The sequence below is a fragment of the Armigeres subalbatus genome, unplaced genomic scaffold, assembly GCF_024139115.2.
Source record: "Armigeres subalbatus isolate Guangzhou_Male unplaced genomic scaffold, GZ_Asu_2 Contig38, whole genome shotgun sequence".
Classification (NCBI taxonomy): Eukaryota; Metazoa; Arthropoda; class Insecta; order Diptera; family Culicidae; genus Armigeres; species Armigeres subalbatus.
In genome coordinates, this window is record NW_026943130.1 from 377,691 (window position 1) to 390,384 (window position 12,694).

Below are 12,694 nucleotides of genomic sequence, written 5' to 3' on the forward strand. Positions count from 1 at the left end.
TAAAAAGCATTCGATACGAAATTTCACGAGATTCAGCAGCTGATCGGAGCATGAATGTATGTAAACAATCGTCAAGTCATGTAGAGTCTAGCGCATTTGTGCGCTCTCATGCAGCGTGGAAAGAGAAATTCGAAGAGCGGAAATGTTTGACAGCCAAGTAACTGCAAAATAATTTTGTTTATGGGAGTGATTTCAAAATATCCCTCTGCTCGTTTGAGCGCAGAAAAGCGGCTCTATCCGCAGTACCCAGGCTGCAATGATCCCGGACAGCAAAGATATTGTTCAATCCAGAATTGGCTAAAACATGTATTTAGGTGAGCTCATACAAAAGATAAAGATTGTCGCTGTCCGCTGGCGAGGATAGGGCGCTAATTGTCAATGAAGGAAAAATCCATACGATTTAACAGCACTGTACCCAACATGTTTCGGACAGCAGAGCAAAGGGAACCGAAGCGACAATAAAAAATTATCTTGTAACTAAAATATCTTTTGCTTATACCTACAACAATACCCAAACACGTAACAATTGAAAGACAGATTGGTTTGATGTTGTTTATTTTTTATTCGGTTTATCTTATTTTTAGGTTCCATATTTTCGCCGCACTTAGCACTTTACATCGCACTTTTTCCTGTTAATTTTTCATTTTTTTTCGCTGCATCACATTGGATCTTAGATTTCTGTTTGTACATTTACACGCAAAATACGCAACATTTGTGACAGGTTGCTTCGTGAACACAACAGTCGAATCGCTTAAGAGGAGACAATATACATAATAATACACTAGTTTAAGAGAAAGAGACTAGGAACTACCACGGGATTCGATTATGGAAGGAAAGGAAGCAATGAAGGATTACGGGGAATTCATAGTGGAAAGGACGAAAACGCATTAAAAGCAGGGTTTTTGCAGAAGTTTACAGCACCTTCTTGATTTCATCGTACAACACAAGTACGAAGGCACCGCCAGTACCGCGAAGAACGTTCGAGAAGGCACCCTTGAAGAATGCTCCAGTACCTTCCTGTTTGGCAATCGTACCCCAACAGTGTAATGTGCTCTTGTAGATGATCTCGGACTTGGCACGACCGGACTGCATCATCATACGACGACGGACGGTGTCGAAGGGATAGGAAACGATACCAGCAACGGTAGTGACGACCTATAATGAAACATGTTTCGTTAGCGGTACAAACTACAACGGATGGTGCTCGATGTCCTTGATACTAACCTGAGCGATGGCCCAGCTGACGTACCACGGAGTGGTCTTAGGATTTGGCAGCATACCACGAGCAGTGTCGTAGAAGCCAAAGTAGGCAGCACGGTAGATGATGATACCCTGCACGGATACACCGAAGCCACGATACAGACCAACAATGCCGTCAGTCTTGAAGATCTTACCCAAACAATCACCCAAACCTTTGAATTCACGTTCACCGGCACCCTTGCCGACATCAGCAGCCAAACTAAAAGTCAAATAACGGTTTTGGAATTAGATTACTAGCTGGAACGTAGCATAATGAAACCTACCGGGTACGGGCGAAGTCAAGGGGGTAGACAAAGCACAGCGAGGTGGCACCAGCCATACCGCCGGAGGCCAGGTTACCAACGAAGTATCTCACAAACTGGGTGTTCTTGTCGACGCCACCCAGGAATACCTGCTTGTACTTGTCCTTGAAGGCGAAGTTCAGTGCCTGGGTAGGGAAGTACCGGATGACGTTGGCCATGTTACCACGCCAGTAGGCGCCGATTCCCTGCTCCTTGGGAATTCGTACGAAGCAGTCCACCATGCCCTTGTATCGGTCGGCTTCGGCGATCTGTTTGGAGATGTGCTGAACCTGAAGCAGCAGCTTGACACGCTCGATGGGGGCCACAGCGGTCTTGGAGATGGCCGCCGAGATACCACCGGCGGCAAAATCCTTCAGGAAGGCAACGGGATCGGCTAATCCGGACATGGCTTAGCGGGGGGTTTTGGCTGCAAATCAAAATATATAAAAATAGGTATAAGGTAGAAAAGTTCATTAGGGAGATCAAAATAGCACTTTATGGAGATTAATTACATTATTTGCATTATTTTACATTTATTTACTTTTATTATATGATTTATTGCTCTTCCTAGAAAAAAACAACAGGGAATAAATTATGATCGCTATGACTGTCAAATTTTCAGCAGGAAAAAATAAGACCGAATTTCCTATCGAATGTGAGTAAAACGGTGATTTATTCGAACGAAAACGAAATTTGCTCTGCATATTATCCTGATTCGAGCTGCAGTTGACCCCGTTGACATCTAAGGAAGAGCGTCACAGCTCTGGTCCTAACAAGTCCTATCTCACATTTTTCACAGGTCGATCGATGACAACGGACCGCCGAATGAGAGTTGTTACTACGCTGGTAGTACAGTTTGGGATACTGTTGCCCTTCTGACATCAGTCAGAGTGAGAAGGTACGCCTAGAGAGCCTGATCACTAGCATGTGCGGATCAAACTGCATCTGGCATCCAGCTACTGAATAACAAAACGCTGTATTGTGTCAGCTATACCTAAAAAGACAGCCTAATCAGTGCAACGTAAGTAACGCTACTCCAATAAGGGGTCGTTCAAAATGATGTCCATAATTTAAGAAGGGAGAGGAGTCTGAAAAAGCCACTGAAAAGGAGAAGTAGCTTAATACCATGAAGAATTTTTTTTTGATTTTATGCGATACTTGGGAGCTGGTAAATCCACCAGCCATTCGGAGCATTACTGGAAGAAGACGAATGCTGTAGGTGAAGTTGAGAGCTTCAAGAACGATTAGTTGTGCAAAGGTTTATGCAGATTTTTTGGTCGAACAATGGGATTTTATTTTAACTTCCCAGTCGTTATGCGGTTCCGCCCACTAGAATATACTTTGTCTTCGGCGCATTCACCATCACATCAGTTCTGTCACATTTTCAAATGTTCGGTCCACAATGTCCATGTCATCCGCGAAACAAATAAATTGACCGGATCTGTTGAAAACCGTACCCCGGATATTCCACCCGTCTCTTCTCGTGACACCTTTTAGCGCAATATCGAACAACGGGCACCTAAGTCCATCGCCTTGCGGAGTCCCCTGCGGAATTCGATCGAACTAGAGTTCGAAATATTTACACAATTTTGAACACCATGCATCGCTACTTTTATCAATCTCATAACATCCGGAAAGCCGTTCTCATATATGATGTTCCATAACTCAACGCGGTCTATACTATAGTATTCCCCCTTGAAATCGATGAATAGATAGTGCGATGGAAACCTGGTATTCACGGCATTTTTGAAGAATTTGCCATACAGTAAAGATCTGGTTCATTGTTGAGTGGCTGTCAACAAAGTTGGCTTGATAACTCTCCAAAACTCATTCAATATTGTTGATAGACGGCGTAAGATGATATGTAATATCACTTTGTAGACGGTATTTAGAATGGTAATCGCTCGAAAGCTCCCACATTCTAGCACATTGTCGCCTTTCTTGTAGATGGTGCATATGAAAAACTCCTCCTTTCCACTCCTCCGGTAGCTGTTCTATTTTCCAGATTCTGTCTATCAGCCTTGGTCAACTGACAATTGACCAGCTTTTCCGGGGCCAACTTGATGAGTTCATCTTCAACACCATCCTAACCAGCTGCTTTATTGTACCTGTGCTGTGGAATGTCATCCTAAACCTCTTTCAAGAGGTAGGGGCTGGTTGATTTCCACCATCCGCTGACCTGACGAAGTGGCCTTTTACGCTGCTTTGACCTTCACTACCTGTACTTTCTGCGCCATTTAGGTGTTCCCCGAGGTACTGCTTCCACCTTTCGATCGCCACACATTCGTCAGTCAAAATGTTCCCATCCTTATCCCTTCACATCTCAGCTCGCGTCACGAAGCCTAAGCGGTATGCGTTGGGCTTCTGATAGAACATGCGTGTTTCTTGAGAACGGCACAGCTGTTCCATCTCCTCGCATTTCGATTTCTTCATGTCTTCATCTGAAAGAGGCGGGTCTGCTGTCACCGTTTCCGTCTATAGCATTCCGCGTTCTACCGGGTCCCTTGCTGCAGCGCGACCGCCCGCCATGCGTCCTCTCCTCCAGAATCTGTGTGAACTCTTCGTCGAACGTTGCCTTAACTGCACCCCAGGAGTAATCTAAATGGGCCCCATCGTGCTCACCTTCTTCCGGAAAAGCTGCCTCGAGCTGTTGCGTGTATGCAGTGGCGACATCAGTTTGCTTCAGTCGCTCTAGGTCGTACCAAGGTGGTCGACGGTACTGAACATCGTGATGGACAGTTTCGAGCGCACATTACCAGATAGTGGTCAGGTTCTATGCTAGCGCCACGATATGTCTACAATGTAGGAGATGTGCCGTTCATCAATCCGAACGTGGTCGATTTATGCTTCTGTTTGCAGTGGTGATGTCCAGGTTGCACCTCCAGGAGCAACCACCCTCATCCAGCATACACATCACAGTTACCAACGGGGTTGGTTACCATCTCCCCTAAGGTTGCTCGTACCCCGGCCGATAAGGATTGGAGTTGCTAAGTAAGAGGCTAAGGATTGCAAAATGGGGACTATTTTATTCTATCAGAAATAGATAAACTGAGCTTAGCTCAAACAGAACAAAACCGCTGAAATAGTTGTTGGGCTCAAATTCAAACTACACAACGAAGTATGTATGGCTGATATTCGTATTGGACTTGGACTCCAACATCCTTCCAAACAAGTTCGGATATTTTAGGCTCGTTGCGGTATATAAGTGTGTGCGTCAGCCATTTAGAAAAACTGGCGAATTGGCGTGAGCGTCAGCATTTAAGTAACTGGCGAGGACTTGGAAGAGTGTAAACTTCAGAAAGTTGGGAAGGATCGTTACGGTGGCCACTAAGAGGCACGAAAGACACTTCAGCGATTTTAGTCCGCCTTTTGAATAATCGCTTGCAAGAGCTGAATTAATTTAAAGAGTAAACCAGCATTTTAGAAAACTTTGCCGTTGACCGGCATTTTTATTCAGCCCTTCGATGTCGATTCGAATGTTCGGCGGCATCAGACCGCATCGTGCTTTCGTGCTTATAAATCACTGGATGAGATCAAAATTGAAATTTCTCAATTACATACTTGGATTTTCACCAGTCCAAGTAATTAGGATGAAAAAGATATCTTGCTCTGGTATTTCCCAGAGGGGAATTTCTCAAGAATTTTATTTAGTTCACTTTAACAAAAGTAAACTAAATAATATGAAAAGTTTGGAAAAGGCCTGTATTATGTTCCATGTCCGTGTCACATGGGAACATTTCCGCAGGTCTGGGGGAAATTTCCAAAACCCCACTCAGTGCCAAAAGTGGGGTCACGGAACTAAACATTGCCACATGGATGCTAAATGTATGATTTGTGGTGGAACCTCTCATGCCAAGCACGCCTGTCCTGTGAGAGAAGAATCCAATAAATTAAAATGTGCCAATTGTGGGGCAATCATAAATCCAATTTCTGGGAATGCCCTTCACGCAAAAACAAATTTTGCTCATACCTTCCACCGAGTAACGAACAGTTCGTTGAATTCTAATTTTCAAACATGCCATGCCTGCAAGCATCGCTGCAGGCAGGCAAAATTTCATTTCTGAAAATTTATCGACGATGAATGATTTTCATACCGCCATCGGGGCAAAAAATCTGCTCTTTTATTTTTTACAATTTTTAACAATCAAATAAAATTCATTCAGTGAGTGCAACTAATAGATGGATATTTGAGTTTTCGAAATGTCACTTCAATTTGACAAAATGATGCACGCCAAATACACGCGGGCGCGCGCACAGCAAATACACCGGCGTGTATTACACGCCGGTGTATTTACTGTACACGCACCCGCGTGTCTCCGGTGTGTATTTTTTGACAGATTGAAGTGACATTTCGAAAGCTTAAATATCCACCTATTAGTAGCACTGACTGAATTAATTTTTATTTGATTCTTTGAAATTGTAAAAAATAAAAACATCTCTGGGCTGGAGGTCGTAGAACAAAGTCGTTCAAAAAGGTCTCTTATATTTTAGTCTTCTTGTTCTCAGATACATTCAATGTATTCTACAAACATTCTAAGTGGTTGAAGCAGTGACCCATTCTCACCCATTGTAACCCCCGACGACGGTACCCATTCTTCAATGGAAAATAACGTTCGTTCTGACGACTCAGGTATTGTCGGCGTAGCACCAACTTAGAATTCGGAAGTCCGGACTTCAGAACCTAACTTTCTTCTGAAGTTTTATCTGTTTTATCCAAATTATTCTATTTACCGAAATGATCGTCTTGGCAGCACCTGTGGTGGGGTCGCCATTGTCATTTACAGACGTATCAAACATAAATTGAATCATTTCTCGCTTAACTTTTCAAAAGGACCCAAGTAACATTTTTTTCATGAATTAATTTGAATAGCGCAATCGACAGAACAACATGAAAGCTATTGATTGCAGTATTCAAATTAATTCATGGAAAAAATGTTTGTTTGAGGAACTGCATCTCTATATCCATTTTTCACAATTCCGAGAAGACAACAAAAAACTGTTTTTGAACAGATTAATAGTTTTTGGCAAAACTCAACACCCTGAGGCACTTCCAGTTTGAAAACTGCAAGCCGTACTTCATAATTGCTCCTCAAAGTGCATGTACATATGTAGTTTCTCAAACAAACGAAAAATTCTTCATACATTTACGAAGGCATTTTTTTTGTATTTTTTTTTTGACAGAATACGTATTTTTGGACGAGGATTCAAAATATATGAAAAACTCATTTTGGCCAAAAATGTCACATATGCAGTTTCTCAAACAAACGGTCCAATTATATTCTTCGTTAGAAACCAAAGTTTTCGAAACCTTGGGAGTTTCTGTTGAAACAAATTTTGGACAATTTTCTTTTATTGAAGCCACCTTGCCTTTCCAGTGCAATTGCCAGCAAAGGAATTTGTTGAGAGCTGATTTTCAAATTCTAACTCGCATCGAATCCAAAATTTTCATAATTGGTGACTTCAATGCCAAACACCGTTTAGGGAATAATGCTCAAAGCAATTCCAATGGTAAAATTTTATTTGAAGATTGTTCTGCGGGATATTATACTATTCAATATCCCAATGGACCAACTTGTTTTTCTTCCAGTCGAAATCCTTCTACAATTGATTTGGTTTTAACTGATGCAAGTCAGCTGTGTGGCCAATTGGTAACTCCGTAACTCATGCTGACTTTGACTTTGATCACCTTCCTGTGACGTTTGAAATCTCACAGGAAGCCATTAAGGTGAATCGCGTTAAAGTCCAATTAAAAATCGACATAGCGCTTTAAAGGGCACATAACTCGAAAAGTAAACGACAGGCAAAAGCGGAAAGTAGTTTTTCACCTTTGCTCACTTGCAGCATACACGAAAAAATGGTTCACAGATGTGCTAACCGCCTAAATATTTACATTTGTGCGAGCAAAAACGCGAGGTGAGGGATAGCACGGCCATTGTGCCTGCCATTTTTGGACGCCGCCGTAACTCACCTTAACAATGCAATCAGCTCTACTTTTAATTATCATAGAGCTGATTGGGATTTATATAAAACAAAAAATTCCAACTTTGAGAATAATGTGTCGAAGTTGGATCCCAGTTCGAAAGCCAATTCCAGCGCTTGAAGAGGGAAGTGACATTTTATTAACAAATGGCGAAAAGGCTCAAAAACTTGCTCAGCAGTTCGAGAGTGCCCATAATTTTAGTCTAGGTCTCACTAGTCCAATTGAGGATCAGGTTACACGGAGCTTCGAAGACATTCTCAATCAAGAGAATGTTTCTGACCCTTCGTTGGGAACTAATTTGGATGAGATCTATTACTATAAAATTTGAATATATAAAATCCTCGGGTGATGATGGTATTTTCTACATACTTATTAAAAACCTTCCTGAGAGCTCTTTATCCTTTTTGGTTAATTTATTTAACAAATGTTTCAATTAGCATACTTCCCAGATAAATGGTAAATCGCCAAAGTGACAAAAATCCAACTGAGGCTTTTAGATATCGCCCAATCAGTTTGCTTTCTTCAATAAGCAAACTGTTTGAAAAGATTATTTTAAATAGAATGATGGTTCATATTAATGACAATTCTATTTTCGCTGATGAGCAATTTGGTCTTCGCCATGGGCATTCAACCACCCATCAGTTATTAAGAGTAACGAATTTAATTCGGCTCAACAAATCTGAAGGATATTTGACTGGAGTTGCTCTTCTTGATATATAGAAAGCATTTGACAGTGTTTGGCATGAAGGTTTGATTGTAAAATTGATGAATTTTAATTTTCCTCTGTACATTAAACTGATCCAAAATTATTTATCAGATCGCTCACTGCTGGTAAACTATCAGAATTCTAAATCTGATAGATTACCTGTAAGGGCTGGTGTCCCCCAGGGCAGCATATTGGGCCCATATTGTATAACATTTTTACTTCTGACTTACCTGATTTACCACCAGGGTGTCAAAAATCTTTGTTTGCAGATGACACAGGTCTCTCAGCCAAAGGACGAAGCCTTCGTGTCATTTGTAGTAGATTGCAAAAAAGTTTGGATATTTTCTACACTGACTTGCAAAAATGGAAAATTTCCCCGAATACTTCCAAAACTCAGCTTTTAATTTCCCCACATAAGCCGAGAGCTTGAAACCTTATTTGAAACCTTCTAGCAGACATATTGTCACTATGAATGGGGTTCCAATCACTATGAATGGGGTTCCATATTTAGGACTTCTGCTAGATCAAAAATTAACTTTTAAAAGTCACATTGAGGGCATTCAAGCCAAATGTAACAAATATATTAAGTGTCTATATCCACTGTTTATAACAGAAAATCAAAACTTTGTCTTAAGAACAAACTTTTGATTTACAAACAAATTTTTAGACCAGCCATGTTGTATGTTGTGCCAATATGGTCTATAGGTGCTGCAATATCAGAAAGAAGGCACTTCAGAGCATTCAAAATAAATGTTTGAAAATGATTCTGGAGTTGCCTCCGTGGTATAATACCAATGAACTTCATAAAATTTTTAACATGTATTGAGACATTGCAACAAATGTCCAACAAAATAATTTCCAATTTTAGACAAAAATCGTTTCAATCTTCTATTGTAAAGATTGACTCCTTGCACCATTAGTATAAATTGGGTTAAGTTTAGTTTAAGTTGAAAACATTGTAATTCCTACATGGTTCAATTCAACCAGAGGAAATATCCTAACTGCCAGAGGCAATTGAAATGTATTGATAATAACTAAAAATATAACATAGCAAATAAGGATGATAGTGTTAAGAAAACACGGAACACCTAGTCTAAGTGATCAATACATAAATTAAATAATTAGCAAAAAAAGGCGGCATCGCGGAAATTTTCTAGATTGGTTTTGGTGACTTCCGACCTGACGACTGCTCGAGATTTAGTGGATCATTGCTTTCCCCTTTTCCGGACTGGGAGCAGCGTGAGCCTTCGAAGAAACTGTTCCCTTGCCTTCACAGCGTTGAAATAATTATTGGAACCAATTTCGAACTGCAAAGCGTAGCACGTCTGAGGTTCAGCCCGGACTTGGACTCTGACATCGGTCAGCTGCTTAAAAGTAATTTAGAGCTAGGCTACTGACATCCTATTGTTCAGTCCATCGCCAGATCGCAGCCAGGATGTCCCAGGCCCCTTTTTCTTTGTTTTTCATTGAAATTAACGGGCTTTGTCTATTTCTATGATGCCACCGCGCTTGTCACAGCGCTGTCGACCAGAATGCCGGAAGACTTTGAGGCTGATCGGTGGCTGGCGACATAGAAAGTCTTCGAGATGCCCTCGAACTAAGGAAGAAAAGTACATAGGATACGGTTGATACTTTGGCGGCTTTTCATGTTCTTCGGAAGGTGCACTTCCTTTTGAAATTGCAATTCCATCGAATGCTGGTTTGAAACAAATCCACATGTTCATAATCTTGGTTCACATCTGTTCACATTATTTAAGACTTTTTTATCTTACCATGAGAAAATGGTGACCTTTTAGTATTTTCAATAACCCATAAAGTATTATGGAAGGATGAAGCTTAATATGTTTTCTCTATTTTGAGGTTCTTCTGAAATTTTTTGAACATTTACCACCTTATTGAGTTAGCTTAGGGGTAATTTATTAAATACGGTCGCTACATGTTTGCCACTTAAGGCAATTGCGGATCAATCACACTAATCATGATTCTCTTTTCTCAAGCACGTGCTTTCTGTTGTAGCCCACAGTATCGAAGTGTTTGGCCGATGATTGCTACAACGACTTAAATTAATTGCGTATGGTTATTGCGTCTAAGTGTAGTTGCGTTCGGCTTTGTCCCGCACAATCAAAGGTCAATAGGTGATGGATCGCCGTCATGTTCCCACTGGTAGCCAGGTGATATTTTTGCATATTTCATAAATATTCTATCTCTAATGAAAAAAAAAAACATTCAACATACCTCCAGGGATTCCAACGGGAATGTTCTAGGGATTCCAAATTCTCCGGGATGTCGACGGAAATCCTTCAGGGATTCCGACTGAAATATTTCAGAAATTCCAACGGGAATATTCCAGGAGCTCCGACAGGAATGATTCAGAGATTCCGTCGGAAATCCTCATAGGCAATGTTCCAGGGATGTAGAAGCAAATCGTCGAAGGATTCCGAAGCAATCTGTCTAGGGATCCCGAAACAAATCGTCGAGGGACTCTGAATTAATCCTCCAGGGATTCCAGGGATTCCGAAAAGAGTCCTCTAGCGAAGGGAATCCATCGAAGGGAATCCTCCAGGGATGTTGAAGCATATCGTTGAGGGATCCCGAACAAATCTTCGAGAGATACTGAAGCAAATCATCGAAGGATTTCGAAGTAAATTGTCGAATGATTCCGAAGCAAATCATTGAGGCATTCCCAGGCAAAACGTCGAGAGACTGCGAATGATCTTCAAGGAATTCCGAAGCAAATCGTTGAAGGAATCCGAAACAAATCGTCAAAGAATTCCGAAATAAATCAGTCTTATGAAAATCATCCATGGATATCCCCCACAGTTTCCTAAAGGTATCCCTCAACGATACCAAAAAGAATCCAGTGTGAAGTATTCTGGATTCCGGTTGAAATTCTTCGACAATTCTGAAAGGAATTCTTTAAATATTCCAATGAGAATTCTTCTCGGATTCTGATGGGAATTCTTCTCGGATTCTGATGGGAATTCCTCTCGGATTCTGATGAGAATTCTTCTCAGATGCTGATGGGAATCTTTCTCAGAAATGAGAAATAAGCTTCATTTTTTTTTCATTATGATGGGGTGAATATGGGAGTTGACTCTTTTGTCTTCAAACTTTTGCAGTAATAATTCATTATACAGCATAATATTGACTGCTAACTAACTTTTCAAATCCCAAGGAGGGGTGGCTATTTTTTTCTAGGGAGGGCTAAGTTGCTCCACCCCGGCTTAATATGATGTCTGTTTATGTTTTTAAAACTATGATAGTCACTTATAGGTGTTAGCATGAAAGAATATGTACCATACAACACAAATTTAACATAAACTGAACCTTAAGGCCCAGCTTCAAGATGCAAACAAATGATAGAAGTACCATCTACGTAGGTTCCATTGAAGACCCCTAGCTGCATGTTATGAACCCAATAACTGTAACCGTATATCTGACAGAAATAGTAAATATTCAAAAGTCACCAGAGGAGTTTTATTACACCATATGTCCATTACATAATGTCATCTCAGGTTCTCTGGAATAAGGAATGGTTCCCGTAGGGGTGAATTTACTTCAAGTTGAGAACTGCTGATCTAGAGAAAGCTTAGTCCGCAAACAATGGAGTATCGGATTTTCAGTGAATGTTTCTACGATGTTTTTTCATCATGATGTCCTACTGTTCCTTCGCTGTTATGCAACGACTGTTTTGCGCCTGCACTTGTTATGCAATGTTCAGGTTGTATAATGGCTTATGCCTTGTGATGAACTGACATTATTATTTGCAGCAGTCACTTAACTCACTTTATACCAGAATGGTGATTAATTATGCAATCACCTTGCAAATTATTTCTTGTTTTATCTTATTTATCTGGAAATAGCCGTTTTCACTTGAATCTACTTCAAACTTTTCAGTATTGCTATTGTGATCATCGCCACTCCTTGTGGTTCTTATTTGTTACGCAATAACGATCATCGACTGACCGTTTGGATTTTCGCACTGCAGTATTTTCCTTCCACTTCACTAAAACACAACACCGCCCATTTTTCCACACTATCCTCATTCCTCATGCTTACCTAGTATTAGGGTCGAAAGAATGCAATAATTCGCAAGTTGGAAGTTGCGAATGGGGATCCGCTTCCTGCTGCTGCTCACTAGTTCGGATGCTGAGTCTTGCTTAGAAGACCGCGGGAAAGGAACTAACCGTCAATTGCGGATCGATCAGACGGGGTAGCCTTTATTTTCTTCCTTTTAATCACGAGACGGCGGATGCAATTCGCTCACGACCTTCACCTCGTTACGGAGGTTCGAAAGATGCATTTGAAACTGCGCCGAAGCCGTGAGAGAAGTACGACCAAGCGGTATCGTGATCGTGACACTGCACACTATAGGGCAACGATGCACGATCGTGCATCTCGTGAGTGTCAGCTAGCTACCATCACAAGTCGCATTCGATCGCAATCATATGGGACCAGTGCAATCGG

General features: G+C 41.1%; 1 protein-coding gene across 1 annotated transcript; it reads right to left on the minus strand.

The window, feature by feature from the left end:
* Nucleotides 1-542: 542 nt before the first annotated feature.
* LOC134204075 (ADP,ATP carrier protein 2) lies at nucleotides 543-12,445 on the minus strand. The gene is made up of 4 exons (XM_062678905.1): nucleotides 12,287-12,445; nucleotides 1,524-1,968; nucleotides 1,225-1,459; nucleotides 543-1,155 (listed from the first exon to the last, which is right to left on the minus strand). Exons 2-4 carry the CDS (start codon nucleotides 1,946-1,948, stop codon nucleotides 913-915), a joined length of 903 nt encoding a protein of 300 aa, XP_062534889.1. The 5' UTR covers nucleotides 1,949-1,968; nucleotides 12,287-12,445; the 3' UTR covers nucleotides 543-912.
* Nucleotides 12,446-12,694: the final 249 nt, after the last annotated feature.